The 17,310-nt window shown below is 43.7% G+C and overlaps 1 protein-coding gene across 1 annotated transcript in view; it reads right to left on the bottom strand.

Annotated features, from left to right (window-relative positions):
• Nucleotides 1-6,994: 6,994 nt before the first annotated feature.
• LOC126327965 (collagenase-like) overlaps nt 6,995-17,310 on the bottom strand; it is a 64,085-nt gene continuing 53,769 nt past the window's right edge. Inside the window, exon 7 of the mRNA XM_049995934.1 lies at nt 6,995-7,454. Coding sequence (XP_049851891.1) covers nt 7,278-7,454 — 177 coding nt within the window. The 3' untranslated portion in view covers nt 6,995-7,277. The remainder of the gene's footprint in view (nt 7,455-17,310) is intronic.

Below are 17,310 nucleotides of genomic sequence, written 5' to 3'. Positions count from 1 at the left end.
AGTCGACTCTCGCCTCTACGAAAAGCGCGAACGCAACGACTATGTGGTACTGAGTCTGCACTGTGCTAGCAGCGCGTTGAAGGTCCCAGTCCCACGCTGTAAGTTGTTGCATCATGTTTACTATTTATATAAGGTCCGTATCTCGACTCTTAGTTGCACTTTATCCATCCACCGCAGGTGCTACTACAACAAGGAAGTGTGCACATCATTTTTTTTCCTTTTTTCTGTGCAGTTACTTATGTCTATTACAGTGAGAAAATGTAACTAATATTTCAAGACAGGCATTCCTTTATACAGAATTTTGATTATATTGGGAGCCGGGCTAATCACTTGAAGTCCATCACCCACCTTTCAGAACTTCCTCCAAACGGGAAGTTTTTAATACTAGAGGCATCGAAAATATCCATACCTTAATGGGAGGCGGTGTTGCTCTATCTGAAAGCTGCAAATATATTTCTACCATCATAGTTTTCAGTCAAGAAGATTTCAGCTTCTTAAACAGTAGAAGTGTACAACTATCTTTCACTATAAGACTCCTAGATATGGACACAGTTGAATTTTTCCACAACTGAAAAACTACAATAATTAAGTTTCTTTTAGAGGTATAATTAACGTATTTACATATGTATAATGGTGGTAGCTGTCAGCATCGTAATTTTTTATGTTAGGGTAGGTCTTACGGGATCGCTGTGTTACAGTTACTAGAACCTCAATAGGTTAAAACGTCAAAGTTCTGCACAGATATACCACCGACGACCATCCACAAAATGGCCGAAAAAATGGTCGTCGTTCGGTATTGAGAGACAAAAGCAAATAAACATGCACATGTGAGAATGAAATGTGTGAGTTATATGGAGATAGATTAGTGACATGTGCCTGGTAGGTCCACATTTTTCAGAATGACGTCTGTTTCACGTGATGGCAGGATCACACAAAGGAAGCTTGGCGCATTTTGGCCACTGAGGCATCCGGTCCACGTGGTGTCACTGAACACTCGAAGAAAGCTTGGGGTATTTTGGCCACGGAAGGATGTATACAAGAATACGGTGAACAAAGTAGTCAACTGACAGATGGTATTAGAGGGACGTTCCTCCAGCCGAAGATCGAGAAGGGTATGTTTGTCTGTATCGTCAAGCTACCTACTTGCTGCTGTAAGACCATCCATTTCGGGATGGCATTGAGTCAGTACAGAATGAGATCGACCTGGCTCTAGTACTGCTTTAAGCCAAGCCGAGCGACTAGATGAAGTAGGTGACGCAGCACCGTCAAACCATCCACTTCTATAAGACAGGACATGCCACATCGTCTTGGCGTGTTTCCAAGGTTGACCGCTGCAGCTATCAGTTCCCTGAAGCGTGCTATTGATGAACTGCTGTTTGTAAATAAAACTCATTTTGCATTACTTACAAAATCTCTTTTTTTGAGGTCATTGTCTGGTTCTAGACCTAAATTTGAACATTTAGACCTACTCGCAGTCAGATTGTATGTGTTGGTGAACAGTAGTGTTCTGTGAGACTCAGGTTCAGGCTAAATTGGAGGGCATCATCTCTCTAGGAACCGGCCTCTGTATTCCAAGCTGAAATTACAGCAATCAGGGCATGTGTGGTGCGGAATATGTGTAGGCGCTACAAGGACCGTAGCATCTACATCTATTCAGACAGCCAGGCAGCTCTGAAATCATGCAGCTCCTGCAACAAGATCTAAGATTGTTGCAGAATGCCACAGGGAGCTAGGGGGAAGCAATATGGTAAACCTAGTGTGGGTAACTGGCCACTCAGGGATCTGTGGCAATGAACAAGCCAACAGACTGGCTAAGATGGGGCCAACAATTCCATTTATTGAACCGGAAACTGCCCTGACAATCACCAAGGCTATGATTAAAGTAGAACTACGGAACTGGCTTAGGAAACAACACGTAGGATTTTCGAGCAAGGTCCATAAATAAAGACATGATAAGGTAATGATACCCAAGCCATGTTTTAAAAGAAGCTCTGTAATCCTGGGATTGAACAGGAAAGACATCAAACTCATGGCTGGACAAATGACCGGCCATGAGAATTTCAAGAAACATCTACACACAATGGGTACACCGGAAGAGGACCCTAAATGTAGGATCTGTGATGAGGGTGAAGAAACTGCATCACACCTTATCTTCGAATGCATGGCATTGGAGAGTAAAAGATACAGAATCTTCGGGACAACTAGACCTGAAGAAATTGTGTCTAACAGAAAACTGGTAGAGGGACTATTTAAGGGCAATGGTTGGCTTTACTAGATAGACATGGAGCGATACCGCACAATAAACTTAGTTTCGGTGCGGGAAGTGGCGGGTTAGACCTAAGCTGTTTTAGCTTCCCTGTTAAAATTAAATCAAATCAAAAATCAGGTGCAGGCTGCTGCTGTGGCTGAGCTACTGCTTAATCCAGTGACACCAGGTAGAGGACACTAACTGTTGCTGTCACGTGTCATCGTTAGCAGAGATAACGGAAAAGAACAAATACTAAGTATAACGACATACACCCTTAATAATAATAATAATTAGAGATGAATTGGCAAAGTACCTACCAGTATTCTTCTCCTTTTCCCCGGCTGACTGCTGTTGCTGGCGGCGCTTCATGGTGATCATCGAATGGTGATGCACACGAAATCAATGCATTATAAAAAAGTGCTCTAAGTGTGGGGAACTGAGCTTGTGCGCCATCGGCTGCTAAGCAGGGGCGCACAGGGTGTGGAAGTGGGGTACGCAGCCCCCTCCACCTTCCATAGCCTTGGCACGTGGCCGTATGTGGTCCCAGGATGACCTTGGAGATAGGGTAGTGCTACTGCTGATGTCAGTAAGACATAACAAGCGCAATTGTGTCAACTGTAATTTGATACCACAGATAAGAAAGCGCTGATGCTACAGTCAGTACTTTTCTGGCCAGAATGCCGCTGATCCACTACTGATGTAGATGCAGAGACACACAGAGAGAGATTGTGTAATGTAATAGTACAAGATATTTGGGTTTCTGCCTTTATCTGAATGATTAGTAAAATAGTATCGCTCAATAGACTAATGTTGTCATCACTTATTGAAGTAACCATTTTCTTAGGGCAGAAAAAAGAGAGAGAATTAAAGTTGCATAGTGGGTAAAAAGTAAATCAGATAGGATAAGTGGAGAAACACTTGCATCACAACATCTGTCACTGTTGGCTGGAGTTTTGTAGTTCCTAACGTTCATAGGGCGCTTAGCTTCCTGGCTAGAGCGAATGCATAACTTTGACGTGCGATAACACTGCTGGTTGAAATGTTTGGGAAGACTCTCCAACTGAATATGCAGCCGCAGCAAGTAACTCAACTACAATTAGAAAACTTAAGACTGGCGACTTTCTGTCCCCCAAAACAGTCGCAGGCACTTTCCACCTTGTACGAAACTGACATCTGACTTTAATTTGAGCTAATCTTTCATTGTAATCATACCGTATTATATCCCGACAACGATTCATATGTGTGCCACCCCCAGAAATTACATGTAATATAACGTCAGGATGCTGTGTCACGATCCCACTTCTTCGGGTGGTTCTTGCACCGTTGCGTGGACGAGCCCGACTTCCCACAGTCCATCCTTTACATAAATGACGCCAAGCTCACCAGAGCAGGTGCTCTCAATTCCCACAACAATCACGAATGGGCTGATGAAAACCCACATGCTACGCGCCCCCTTGTCTTTCAGAGACGATACAGTCTGAGCGTTTGGGAAGGTTCCTGGATGGATGTGCGATTGAGGCATACCTTCTCCACCAAATATCATGGGTGCAGTGTACGTACGATACCTTGATGGTATACTGCATGTGCTCATGAAAGATGTGACACTGCATGTACGTAGGAACGTATGGTTCCAGCACGATGGAGCACCACCTCATTTTTCATTTATAGTGCGAGATCATTTGGACCATTCATATGGGCAACAGTGGATAGACTGTGGTGGCCCGATTGCTTTCCCATCACGTTCTCCCGACTTGATCGCGCTACACTACCTCCTGTGGGATCACACGAAGTCCTTGATTTATGAGACCCTTGTGGCATCCAAGGGTTATGGCTGCGGCAGATGCTGGAGGACCAGAGATTGGTAATGTTGTACAGCAGAACATGGTATGATGGTATCGTATCTGTGCTGACATTGCATAGAGCTCTGTTTGTAAGTGGACCCATAGGACAAGCAGCAGGCGTCAGGGATCAACGTGTGTTGTGGTATCTTGCGTGTATACAAGAATGTAGCCAAAGGGGGTGGTAAGAGGTGGGGGGGGAGAGGGTCTGGCCATCGATAGATTTAAATTGTTGATATTGACTGCACTGTCAGCTATCGTCCATCCAAACTTTAGCCAAGACCAACTATTGCACGTTGTTGACCTTACTTTACCTCAGTTGTGGTTTTGTAATTAGTTCAGTTCTTGCTTGCAGCTGAATTTAATGTAAGCGCTGCCGTTTATTGCGTTTGCTCTGTATGCTTTTGTGATTTCTAATTACAGGTAAGTTCGTAATGATAAGAAAATGAAAACCATTTTTTATTCATCCATTAGCTTTATAAAAAGTTAAAAAATGTACGAGCTACTGTAATAGCCTAATTGCCTATGTATAGCAGTTTAATGTTAGTACTGAAGTCGTTACTTGGAGGGCCGGCCGTTGTGGCCGAGCGGTTCTAGGCGCTTCAGTCTGGAACCGCGCTTCGGCTACTGTCGCAGGTTCGAATCCTGCCTCGGGCATGAATGTGTGTGATGTCCTTAGGTTAGCTAGGTTTAAGTAGTTCTAAGTTCTAGGGGACTGATGACCTCAAATGTTAAGTTACATAGTGTTCAGAGCCATTTGAACTAATTTCATTATTTGGAGACTGGTAGAACTTTGGCGTTGCAATATTTCAGTATTTCATGAGGCAGTGGAACGATAAATATCATTACAAATAACATCAAATTAAAATCAGTGCATAAAAATACATTTGGGTTGGCCTTTGTCGTCCAAAAATGGCGTTGATAGAAAGAAATGTCACACAAACGGAGATGATTGCATTTCTTTAAAAAATTTGTTGGTATAGTTTCAAGTTATTTGTTGAAATAATAACTTAAAAAGAAGTTCTTGATCACTTAAGGAAATTGAAGAATTTTAATGAAATGAAAGATATTTCATTTGAGATTGAATTGAGGAACCTAGGATGCTTTGATGTACTGACGGAGATCTGACTTGGATTCAAATATGTTGGAAATTTAAATATAATATTGTAGTAGGAGAAATATCACTGTTGTGTAAAGAGGTTTCGAACCTTTTAACATTATCAGTTATTCAATGCAACGTTAAGATTGTTCTGCTGTGTGATAGACAACCTTATATTAGAAGACTGAACAGTGTTTTGTGAGCAAAGATGGATTCGGAAAGCAAATTATATACATAAAGTTAAAAAATAAACAAACTTGTTTTCAGAATAAATAAAAACATGAGCCATTTTAACGTTCTCTGTGACAAATTGGATCCTCTCCCCCCTTCTGACAAAATCCTGGCTACGTCCTTGGTGTAGTGGAAAAATTGTGCGTTTCTGAGCATATGCTAAACTTAATCGTCTTCGTCGCAACTACTAGTCGGCAAGTGAGAGTCTATAAATTTTATAGCATGTGAACAAACAATTAGAGTCACTCGCCCACAAGTAATACGGAAGTAAATTACGTAATTTACCAACTGTTTTTAACAGACTGTGTAACAGACAAAGTGAAGATATAAGCCTTTTGTCGCATGTATGTGGATACAATTATGTCCATAACTGGGTAAGAAAACCTTTATAGCATTTGTTCACGCATTTGTGATACTGCAATGTTAATGTTGTCTGTCGACGCCTGAGCTGTATGATTGTTGTACAAGAATAAATGTTGCATGTGTAATGGGACACCCTCTTCCAACTTAACCTTTTTTTATAGAAGTTGCCGGTACCAGGATTAATCTCGAATCTGGTATAGGTGAACATTCTTGGCTGCTTCGCTGAATGAATTTCATATGATCCTGTATACGATATGTTATGTTTCTGGCTAAATTATGTAAAAAGAAATCAATTTGTTAGCGCTCTATACGTACAGTTAAACTCACTCTTCTTTCAGAAATATTTGAAATTATGAAATTTCTGGCATACTTAAAATTCATATTATTAATGGCACAATCTAAGGCTAATTATTAAATTTATTTCTGGATTCACTTATAAAATAATGTTATAACTTGGCGATGCTTCTTCTTTTTTCAGCTAAGTATGTAAACTCCTTTGTTTTGTAAAGTCTTTGGAATATTGTGAGTACCGCAGAAAGTAAGTAGAGACTAGTGGGCATGACAAACGTATTTATATGGTCGAGACTCACCATGTAATTTTGGAATATGAAGCGGAAATTGTAAAAACGGTGTGATATTTAATAATGTGACAAAGAATAAAATTCAGTAAATATACATATAAATCTACATCAGTTATTTAGTCGTCAGGAACCCACAACGTTAAATCAAAATTTCAGCAGCAACAGTATAGCCCTATACGCAAGACTCGGAGACAACAACAAGAGAAAACGAAGATAAGTGAATAGTTTTTCTTTTGTATATCTTACGCCTCTCGAAGCTTTCAAAACTTCTGCAGAGACAGAGAATTTTAATAGTGGTGTGTGGGAGGGTAAGATTACACCTAATAACAGTTTACATCTGGGATGTGGTGCCAGTCATAAGCATGAGGGCAGCTGAACAACTGGAACGAGGTACCACACAACACAGAATGCAGTTACGCCAGCTCGACATCAAACGGTAGAGCCACTCAGGTGATGATGCACATTTCAAAAAGATTTGTGCTAATTTAAAATTTTGTGTTTTGTGAGCATCTGCACTTAAAAATGCAAGTTTTGTGTCGTACTTAACAGGAATCCTTAGATCCACTGTGAGGAACTTTTACCGTCAGCTGTTATTCTAGCTATGATACTCATGGTCTTGACAGATGAAAAGACCTACTAACAGGATTACGTGTAATTACAAAAATGAATACTTCTGCATCATCGTGAAACGTGGTTTTTCTGTGTAGACATTATATACGGGCTTCTCGCATCAGCTCACAGAAGGAGGACCTAAAACATTACTTTCTTCACATCATCCTCATCCTATTCGTATATTACATAACTGTAAAACACACAGCCAAATTTTGAAGTCTACTGTTATTTGACTCCTACGGCAATTCACAAAACAGTCTACAATAGCAAGGCACACGCATCTGTACAGCCACAAGCTCTTCCTGTCACGGGCGTATTCCGAGACCAGTATGTCGACCCAACCAGTCTAGGTAGGCGGCCACCATGGCGAAGCCGGAGGTGGCGCCCTCGCAGGTGGTGGTGCCCTGTATGAAGCTGGCCACGCCCACCACCGTGTAGTTCCCGTCCGCCTCCGCTCGCTGCATCGGGCTTCCGAAGTCACCCTGCAAGCAGAAGACAGTCGCATTTACGTGACACCAGACTAAGTGGACACTCACTGTAACAAGGGAGGTGATCAAAGAAATATAATTGCATAAGGTTGTGAACGAGAATATGTGTATGTGAGTATGGGTTTGCGTGTGAGTGTATGTGCGTGTTGGTTAGTATGCTACTCCTACACACTGAACAGTTGGACGGATTTAATGAAATTTGGAATGGAGATAGCTTATACTCTGAGTTAACTTACCAAAGGGGTCGGGGAGGGGGTTAAAACGTACTCCCAGCAAAGTCGCAGGTAAAAAGCCCACCCAAAATCTCTGGAACTTCAACCAGATTTGCTACACATATTAGTTATGACCAGGAGATGCTTTGGCAACTCAAATGGGAATTCCTGGAGGGAAGGCGACATTCTTTTCGATAAACACTACTGAGAAAATTTAAAGAGCCGCAGAGCTCAAATGGAGGCATATAGATAGTCGGTTTTCCATCGATCTATTTGCGAGTGGAACAGGAAAGGAAATGACAAGTAATGGTATAGGGAACCCCCCGCCACGCACCGTGCAGTGACTTGCAGATGTAGATGTAGAAAAGGAAACGAAGCCCACGGTGCGCGAATACCCAACCTTTGTTTATCCAGTATTTTAGAATGAGAGCACTTTGTGACTTGGAACAAAGTTTACACATAATATTACACCTTTACGAAACTTTTTCTCGTTGACAGCCCTCATTAAATGGCGGACAGGAAAAATTTTATCGCTTACTACATTTTCGTAGCTCATGCAGTAAAACTGCCGCATGAAGCATGACGTTTTAATCTTTTACTTCTTTATCACTAACGGTGGCAACGACTTGCTGCAGTAGGTAGACCGGTTCCCGTGAGATCACGGAAGTTAAGCGCTGCCGAGCGTGGTCGGCACTTGGATGGGTGACCATCCAGGGCTCCATGTGCTGTTGCCATTTTTCGGGGTGCACTCAGCCTCGTGATGCTAATGGAGGAACTACTGGACCAAATAGTAGCGGCTTCGGTCAAGAATACCATCTTATGACCGGGAGTGCGGTGTGCTGACCCCACGCCCCTCCTATCCGCATCCTCCACAGTGGATGACACGGCAGTCGGATGGTCGCGGTAGGCCACTCGTGGCCTCAAGACGGAGTGAGTGCTACCACTAACGGTATTTGCGACACATTTCGCAGACGTTACCCACCTATATTACTGGGTGTACTCACGAAAATGTATAAATGTATGACACACAGTTCAGGAGAAATGAAAAATGGTTCAAATGGCTCTGAGCACTATGGGACTTAACTTCTGAGGTCATCAGTCCACTAGAACTTAGGACTACTTAAACCTAACTAACCTAAGGACATCACACATATCCATGCCCGAGGCAGGATTCGGACCTGCGACCATAGCGGTAGCGCTGTTCCAGACTGCAACGCCTAGAACCACTCGGTCACACCGGCCGGCTGGGCGAAGGTAGTAGGTGATAAATTCCTATGGGACCAAACTGCTAAGGTCATCGGTCCGTAGGCTTACACACTACTTAATCTAACTTAAACTAACTTACGCTAAGGACAAGACCCATACCTGAGGGAGGTCTCGAACCTCCTACAGGGGAAGCCAAGCGAAACAAGACAATGCGCCTAGACCGCACGGCTACCTCGCGCAGCGGAGGTTGTAGGAAATAATATAACAGATGGCGGCAAAGTGGTTAACTGCTGAGTGACGGTTTACGGTTTTCATATGGTTTTGTTTAAACCGAGAAGCATTTCGATTTTTCTCCAATTTTCAATTATCAAAATATATTTATATGTTCACTAGTTTTTTGCCTGCAGCTTTGCCGGCGTTTGCATAAGTCAGATTTATTTTACACATGCACACATATATGTGCGAGTTGGCGCAGTGGTTAGCACATCGGACACGTATTCTGGAGGACGACGGTTCAAAACCGTCTCCAGCCATACTCATTTAGGTTTTCCGTGATTTCCGTAAATCGCTTCAAGAAAATGCCGGGATGGTTCGTTTGAAAGGGCACGACCGGTTTCCTTCGCCATCCTTCCCTTATCCGAGCTTGTGCTCCGTCTCTAATGACCTCTTTGTCGATGCGATATTAAACAATAATGGGCTCCTCCTCCTCTCTCTCTCTCTCTCTCTCTCTCTCTCTCTCTCTCTCTCTCTCTCTCTCTCTCTCTCTCTGTCGCTCTCTCTCTCTGTCTCTCTCTCTCACTTAAAGCAATAGATGGAATTATTGCAAGGTTGCATTTATTTTGCCATAAGACAGTATAAACAGGTGATAGTAAAGTAGAGACAATGTGAAGAATATAGAACGTAAACAAAAACAACATGCGTAATGGTAGACAAAAATGTTCTTCGTTTTTTCCAACTTAACGGATTTGCACACGCATTCCGTGAACTCAATAATGTGCTCACTATGAGAGGTGACCACTCTGTATGGCATGTGACCACTCCTGGCAGCACCATAGGTCTGATAACGACAAGACACGCAGTGAATGATGTCATCAGTCTCATGTTGAGGCAAAAACGCCCATTCTTCCAGGCCGTCCGGGGTGGCCAAGAGGTTCTAGGCGCTTCAGTCTGAAACCGCGCGACCGCTACGGTCGCAGGTTCAAGTCCTGCCTCCGGCATGGATGTTTGTAATGTCCTTAGGTTAGGTTTAAGTAGTTCTAAGTTCTAGGGGACTGATGGTCTCAGCTGTTAAGTCCCATAGTGCCCAGAGCCATTTGAACCATTTTGAACCATTCTTGCAGCAAAGCTGCTCGAAAGTCTTGGCAAGTGATTGCTGATGTGATGCAACACGTCTGCGCAGTTCATCCTAGACATGCTCTATGGGATTCAATTCCGAAGAGCAAGCAGGACATGCCATACGTGCAGTATCTTCCGTTTCCGAGAAAACGTCAATCGTATCGAGCAGTATTGTCCATCAGTACAAAGTCTGAACCTACACCACTTTGCAACAACAGCACATGAGGCCCCAAGATCTCGTCACCACACCTGGCAGCAGTTAAACTTTTCCCATTTACCTGTACAATTTCATGAAGAGCTGTAGAGCTGTTCGAGTGGTCAGCATAATCCCTGCGCTCACCTTTCTCGATCCTCATCGATATCGGTCTCTCTCCCCAATGTTTGGGTCCCGAAATCGTATTCCACTTTCCCTCCAGAGGCGGGTCCGTCGAGAATCACTGTCCAGACCAAGTCTGTGAGAAGAACATAGGATCACTGTTCGACCGTCCAGGTGTCATGTTGACGACTCAGCTCTAGACGTTCCCTTCTGTGGAGAAGCGTCAGAGGCACACATACAGCTAGTCTCCGACAATAAAGGCCACTCTGCCGAAGCCTTCTGTACAGCGTTTGCCTCGATACAACATGTCCAGTGGATGATACGAGGTCACATGCCAGTTGCCGCGCAGTACTAAAGCGGTACCGTTGTGCCCTTGCAAACATATAATTGTTTCCCTTTCAGGTGTCACACGTTTTCGATCCAGCCATGGTCTTTTGGATACTACACTCCTGGAAATTGAAATAAGAACACCGTGAATTCATTGTCCCAGGAAGGGGAAACTTTATTGACACATTCCTGGGGTCAGATACATCACATGATCACACTGACAGAACCACAGGCACATAGACACAGGCAACAGAGTATGCACAATGTCGGCACTAGTACAGTATATATCCACCTTTCGCAGCAATGCAGGCTGCTATTCTCCCATGGAGACGATCGTAGAGATGCTGGATGTAGTCCTGTGGAACGACTTGCCATGCCATTTCCACCTGGCGCCTCAGTTGGACCAGCGTTCGTGTTGGACGTGCAGACCGCGTGAGACGACGCTTCATCCAGTCCCAAACATGCTCAATGGGGGACAGATCCGGAGATCTTGCTGGCCAGGGTAGTTGACTTACACCTTCTAGAGCACGTTGGGTGGCACGGGATACATGCGGACGTGCATCGTCCTGTTGGAACAGCAAGTTCCCTTGCCGGTCTAGGAATGGTAGAACGATGGGTTCGATGACGGTTTGGATGTACCGTGCACTATTCAGTGTCCGCTCGACGATCACCAGAGGTGTACGGCCAGTGTAGGAGATCGCTCCCCACACCATGAAGCCGGGTGTTGGCCCTGTGTGCCTCGGTCGTATGCAGTCCTGATTGTGGCGCTCACCTGCACGGCGCCAAACACGCATACGACCATCATTGGCACCAAGCAGAAGCGACTCTCATCGCTGAAGACGACACGTCTCCATTCGTCCCTCCATTCACGCCTGTCGTGACACCACTGGAGGCGGGCTGAACGATGTTGGGGCGTGAGCGGAAGACGGCCTAACGGTGTGCGGGACCGTAGCCCAGCTTCATGGAGACGGTTGCGAATGGTCCTCGCCGATACCCCAGGAGCAAGTGTCCCTAATTTGCTGGGAAGTGGCGGTGCGGTCCCCTACGGCACAGCGTAGGATCCTGTGGTCTTGGCGTGCATCCGTGCGTCGCTGCGGTCCGGTCCCAGGTCGACGGGCACGTGCACCTTCTGCCGACCACTGGCGACAACATCGATGTACTGTGGAGACCTCACGCCCCACGTGTTGAGCAATTCGGCGGTACGTCTACCCGGCCTCCCGCATGCCCACTATACGCCCTCGCTCAAAGTCCGTCAACTGCACATACGGTTCATGTCCACGCTGTTGCGGCATGCTACCAGTGTTAAAGACTGCGATGGAGCTCCGTATGCCACGGCAAACTGGCTGACACTGACGGCGGCGGTGCACAAATGCTGCGCAGCTAGTGCCATTCGACGGCCAACATCGCGGTTCCTGGTGTGTCCGCTGTGCCGTGCGTGTGATCATCGCTTGTACAGCCCTCTCGCAGTGTCCGGAGCAAGTATGGTGGGTCTGACGCACCGGTGTCAATGTGTTCTTTTTTCCATTTCCAGGAGTGTATATAAACTGTCGCCACATGCGAGAAACAATAGACGCATTCATTTTAAGCCATCGGGCCACATCAGTTTGCAACTGTCTTGCTTCCATTCTTCCTGCACATCTCCACTGCAAAGTCTGGCAGACGTCTTCCCTGTGCCACAGTGCACAGTCTGTAACGGCGTGCACAGCGATTGTGGATATGTAACAACCCCACAAATGCTACCCGTTTCAGGGAGGCCCTGACGTCATCGCTAGTGTGGTTGTCCGTTGACCGCAATGCCATATTCCGTGTAGAACACGATCATATGGACGTCTGTTGACAGTTTGTATGATTACATCGTGAAATAGACACAGAAATGGAGAAAAAGCGGATTGTTGCTTTAATTTTGGACGCCAGTGTATATACTCAATTAATGACAATTACCTAGATTCGTTCAAGTAGTTGTAAAAAGTGTTTGTTTTGAGCTAAAGTATTATAATTGACTGTATGTTCTGAAACATCAAGTCAAGAATTTTTTTGTTATGACGATCTCCAGCAGTATGGCACATACACCAACGCAGAAGATATTTTTCGTGATATAGTTCTGCAAGATCAAGTTCACAACCACAGTGCTCGGAAATCCAGAACCACATTTAACAACGCGGTGACTGCCAGACAATCCATTCACGAGTGGGTATAGAAGTTCAAAGGAACAGGATTTCTTTGTAAAGGCAAGAAAGTGGGTGGCCATCGACATCGACATCGACATCAGTTGAATGGTTTATGGAAATATTCCTCAGAAGTCCCCAAACATCAACGTATTTTGCCAGTCACGAGCTAGGAATTCTACTACAAACTTCTTGGAGCGTGATGAGAAAACACGTGCAAGTGAAACGATATAGGATTCACTAGCTCCAGGTCTTAGCCCATGGCGACAAAAGTCCGTGGAAACAGTTTTGCATTGAATACGGCGCTTAATGGATGAGGACGATTTCACTTCCAGGTTGATTTTCAGCAATGAGACCACTTTTCACCTGAATGGTACAGAAAACCGGCAGAACGTGCGAGTATGGGAAACGGAGAATCCCCACGTTGTGGTTCAACATGTCCATGGGTTCACAGACGTTGTCAGGGTAAAAAGTGTAGTCATGCCACAATTGCGAGGGGACGGTGATAATTTCATTTTACAACATGATGATGCTCCATCACAACTTCATTACGCTGTTCATGGACACTGAGTTACGATGACAGTGGAGCGGTCATGCATCTGCTTCCAGTTTTCAGTTGCTGGCATGCATCGCCGCCGTGTTCAAATGCGGACATTTTGAGTAGAGTGAGGCGGACTGGCCTTTAGACTGAACGTGTGGTGTGTGACACACATTGAGTATTTGTGAACATTCCACAAAAAACTCCTTGAGTTGCTCTTTCCATATATATATATATATATATATATATATATATATATATATATATATATATATAACTCCTTACAAAACAAACATTTTTACAGTCACTTGAAAATGTCTAAGTCATTTTTAAAAACTCAGTATACAAGGTGGTCAGAAACACAGTAAAGCTTGTTATTGTGCGGCAGGGTAGGACGCGCTGAGAAAGAACTGTTAAAAAAAATCGATACACCACCCGTTTCAGAGTTATTCAACATTCAATTTACCCTCAGTCAGGCCGTAGCACTGGAAGACTCATGCGGACCACCAGAGACCGTACAAGAGAGTGAGTCAAAAATTGGACGTGGAGCGGTAGTAAGGATCGAACCCGAGCCAAAGGCTGAACAGTTTCATGCGCCGTCATATACATCAAAATTATTTTATACTCTGCGGGCCATACTCATGTCTTTATAGGTGGGACTACTACAAAAAGGAAAAACGAGTTTTGCAAATATACTGATAAAATGTAATACAATACGAATACTCAGACGAGACAGTTGTCGTTTGAAACACAATCTTACTAACGTACTCAATGAACTGATTTTTTATACAACATTTCAGAAAACTGGGGATCAAATTAATGCTCTCCGTCATCAAAATTGATTGCAACAAAAATACTCAGTAGAAATGGCTGTCGTTGTTGTTTGGAAAACGTTGCTAATGAGATGAATGAAATTGCTTTTTTTTAGATAACATTCCAATAAATTGGGGATGAAGGCTAGTGCTTTCTATCATGAAAACTGATTGTAGATGTTCATCTGTTAATGCTGGCCTATAATAAGATTTTAGATATTTCATCTTTGATCATGTTTTTCACACAAATATGTGCTACCAAATACAGATATGAAACCACCAACATGTGATATTGATTTAATTTTTTTAATAATTTGGAAATATAAAATAATGTTTTCCAAGCTCTCCGACTATAGAAAAAGTACCATATTTGGCGTCCGGGTCGTAATTTGCAGACGCTTGATCTACGCTATGAGAACAAGTGACACTAATTTTCAGTACAACGAAAAACTAGACAAAGTTGTAAATATAATGTCCTTTATTCTCTCGATGACTGTTATCTGTATGCGCTGTAGCTGTTCGTTGGCACATTTCTGACACGGTTTTTGCATTTTCGGAAATACCATTATTGATTATGTTACGATGATTTGAAAATGGGCCCCGGCCAGAAACTAGCTATCGAGTGACAAAAAAACTTTAAATTTGCAACTTTGGCTGTTTTTTCATTACACTGATTAACAAAAGTTGCTGAGCTACAATTATTGCAGCATGCTGGAAGTTCTGAAACTAATTTTGCCTGACGAGCAGCTTGAAATACCGTGCGCGCAATGGGCTGATTGTCTAACTTCAACACTGATTAACTCGGAAACGGTGCCATGTATCGAATTGTTTTCTTCACAGTTATTTCTCAGCGCAACCACCCTGCAACATCCAACACAGTTTGCCGCTCCCTTTTATGCTGTTGCTTCTAACTCCTTTTCTGAAATGTGTTCATTGTTTTCGGAAATACCTGTTACTAACTTCTGACTTGTAGAGGGGAGTGAATGGGAACCTGTGTCCTGACTCTTCTGCGGTTTCAGTTCAAATGAGCAACACGTCCACGCCTGCTGAGGGAAAGAGAAAATTCTCAAAGCTGCTTGTTTTGGTATGCAGTAGGGTAGACAGGACGATGTATCTACTCCTTGTGGGGTCGTATGCAAAGTTTAAATTACGAGTCTCCTGTAGAGACACAGGAAGATCTGCTGGCACCGAGTTCTTGCCGCTTCACTAGAGATTGAAGGGACACCAGGCAGGATGGAGAGTTTGGTGTCTGTAGCGAAGTTGGTGGTCGCTACATCGAACCGTTGCTGTAATGCATCAGTACTGTTCTGTACATACAGTACGCTGGGTTCTCCTTTTTGTTTTGCAATAATGTAAATACGTAATGTGTAAGTGTTAAAACAAACAAATGTACTTAAGTGATAAATGGACGTTTCGTTATGTTTCCTTTCGAATTCTTACACAATAACAGTACTGCGTTATGCCTAATTCGGGCCCGCAAGCAGAAGTGGACGATTTAAGCATCAGAACTAAAATCGTCGTAGAAGGGAAACAGTACGTTTCCGTACAATTGTCCCTGTTAAGAATATTGTGTACACACTCCCCTTGACAAGTTCAAGAAGCTAGTTGCGAGAATTTCGGAACATTCTCTATGTATAACAGACGCAGCATCAGTGATGCGCTGATGCAGTGCAGCAGCATTCAGCAGGTGTCCGATTTTTCATACAAAAGTGAGAGAAAGGAACTACAAGTTACAGAACATAAGGTAGCTCCAGGGACACAATGCTAATGACAATAACTATGTATTTATGACGATATAATATATTACACCAATTGAAGATGGATGGCAACAACGCTTCTTGGCTTGTATAAAGGTATATAAAAAGCTCAACTACCATTAGCTTTAATAACAATATTATTTATTATATCAGTGTTCTAGCTGTAGCAACACAAGCCTCTATTTTATCAGCCGCAGGTTGGGTCAGGTTTTTCGACCACAGATATAACGTCCGAACATCTCTGTCACGCGTAGTTAACACGTATTGTGACAGCTTCATGTTATGAGAAGAAAGAAAAGTTCGTACAGAAATGTTTTCTCAGAGACTGGTGTAGGCTTCAGGCAACATCTCATACACCCTTCACGATAAACTTGCCTCATGATGGCCACTAGGATAGGCTGACGCAATCGAGGCAGCGAGCACTGTATCTGGTCGAGGGGTAATTGCTAGCGATGGCAACATTAGCCACCACGGTTTTGTGGTGAGTATTATGCCCCTGTTTAATATATGAAAAATGTAAGAAAACACAGAACTGAATGTAAAACTATATTCAACTGACATCTGTCACGACAAACTTACAGTGATTGGACAAAAATATAGAAACATCAAAAACACAATCCAATATCACGCCTAAAACTGTGTACGAAATCCACTGGCATTCAAAACAGCTTCCAGTCGTCTCGTAATGGGTAAATACAGGTACTTTGTAGTTTTCAAGAGCATATTCTGACATCCTTCCTGCAAAATAGTGGCAACTTCGGGATGGTCATCCAGCACTCTTCTTTCCACAGCAGATCATAAAGGCTCAGTAATATTGGCATCTGGTTACTGGTGTCCTGGGGAGATGCGAAAATTCATCCTCATGTTCACAGCAACTAGTCGTGGGCGATGCGAGCTTTGAGAACAAGGACCCTGTCACCTTGGAACACAGCCTCAGCATTGGGAAACAACATCAGCGAACCTCAGGCATGTTTCACTCTTGGAACGTAAACTCGGCTGTGTGAAATGATTAATCCAAATGAATTACTATTGCCATTGCTCTATAGTCCAGGTTTTATGGATTAGGCAGTACGCTTTTTCTATTACGGACATTTGCATCGCCAAGCCAGAGTGGCCGCGCGGTTCTAGGAACTACAGTCTGGAACCGCGTGACCGCTACGGTCGCAGGTTCGAAACCTGCCT

The sequence above is a fragment of the Schistocerca gregaria genome, chromosome 2, assembly GCF_023897955.1.
Source record: "Schistocerca gregaria isolate iqSchGreg1 chromosome 2, iqSchGreg1.2, whole genome shotgun sequence".
Classification (NCBI taxonomy): domain Eukaryota; kingdom Metazoa; phylum Arthropoda; class Insecta; order Orthoptera; family Acrididae; genus Schistocerca; species Schistocerca gregaria.
Note: the sequence above shows the minus strand (reverse complement) of the source record. Positions and strands in the feature narration are given on the sequence as shown.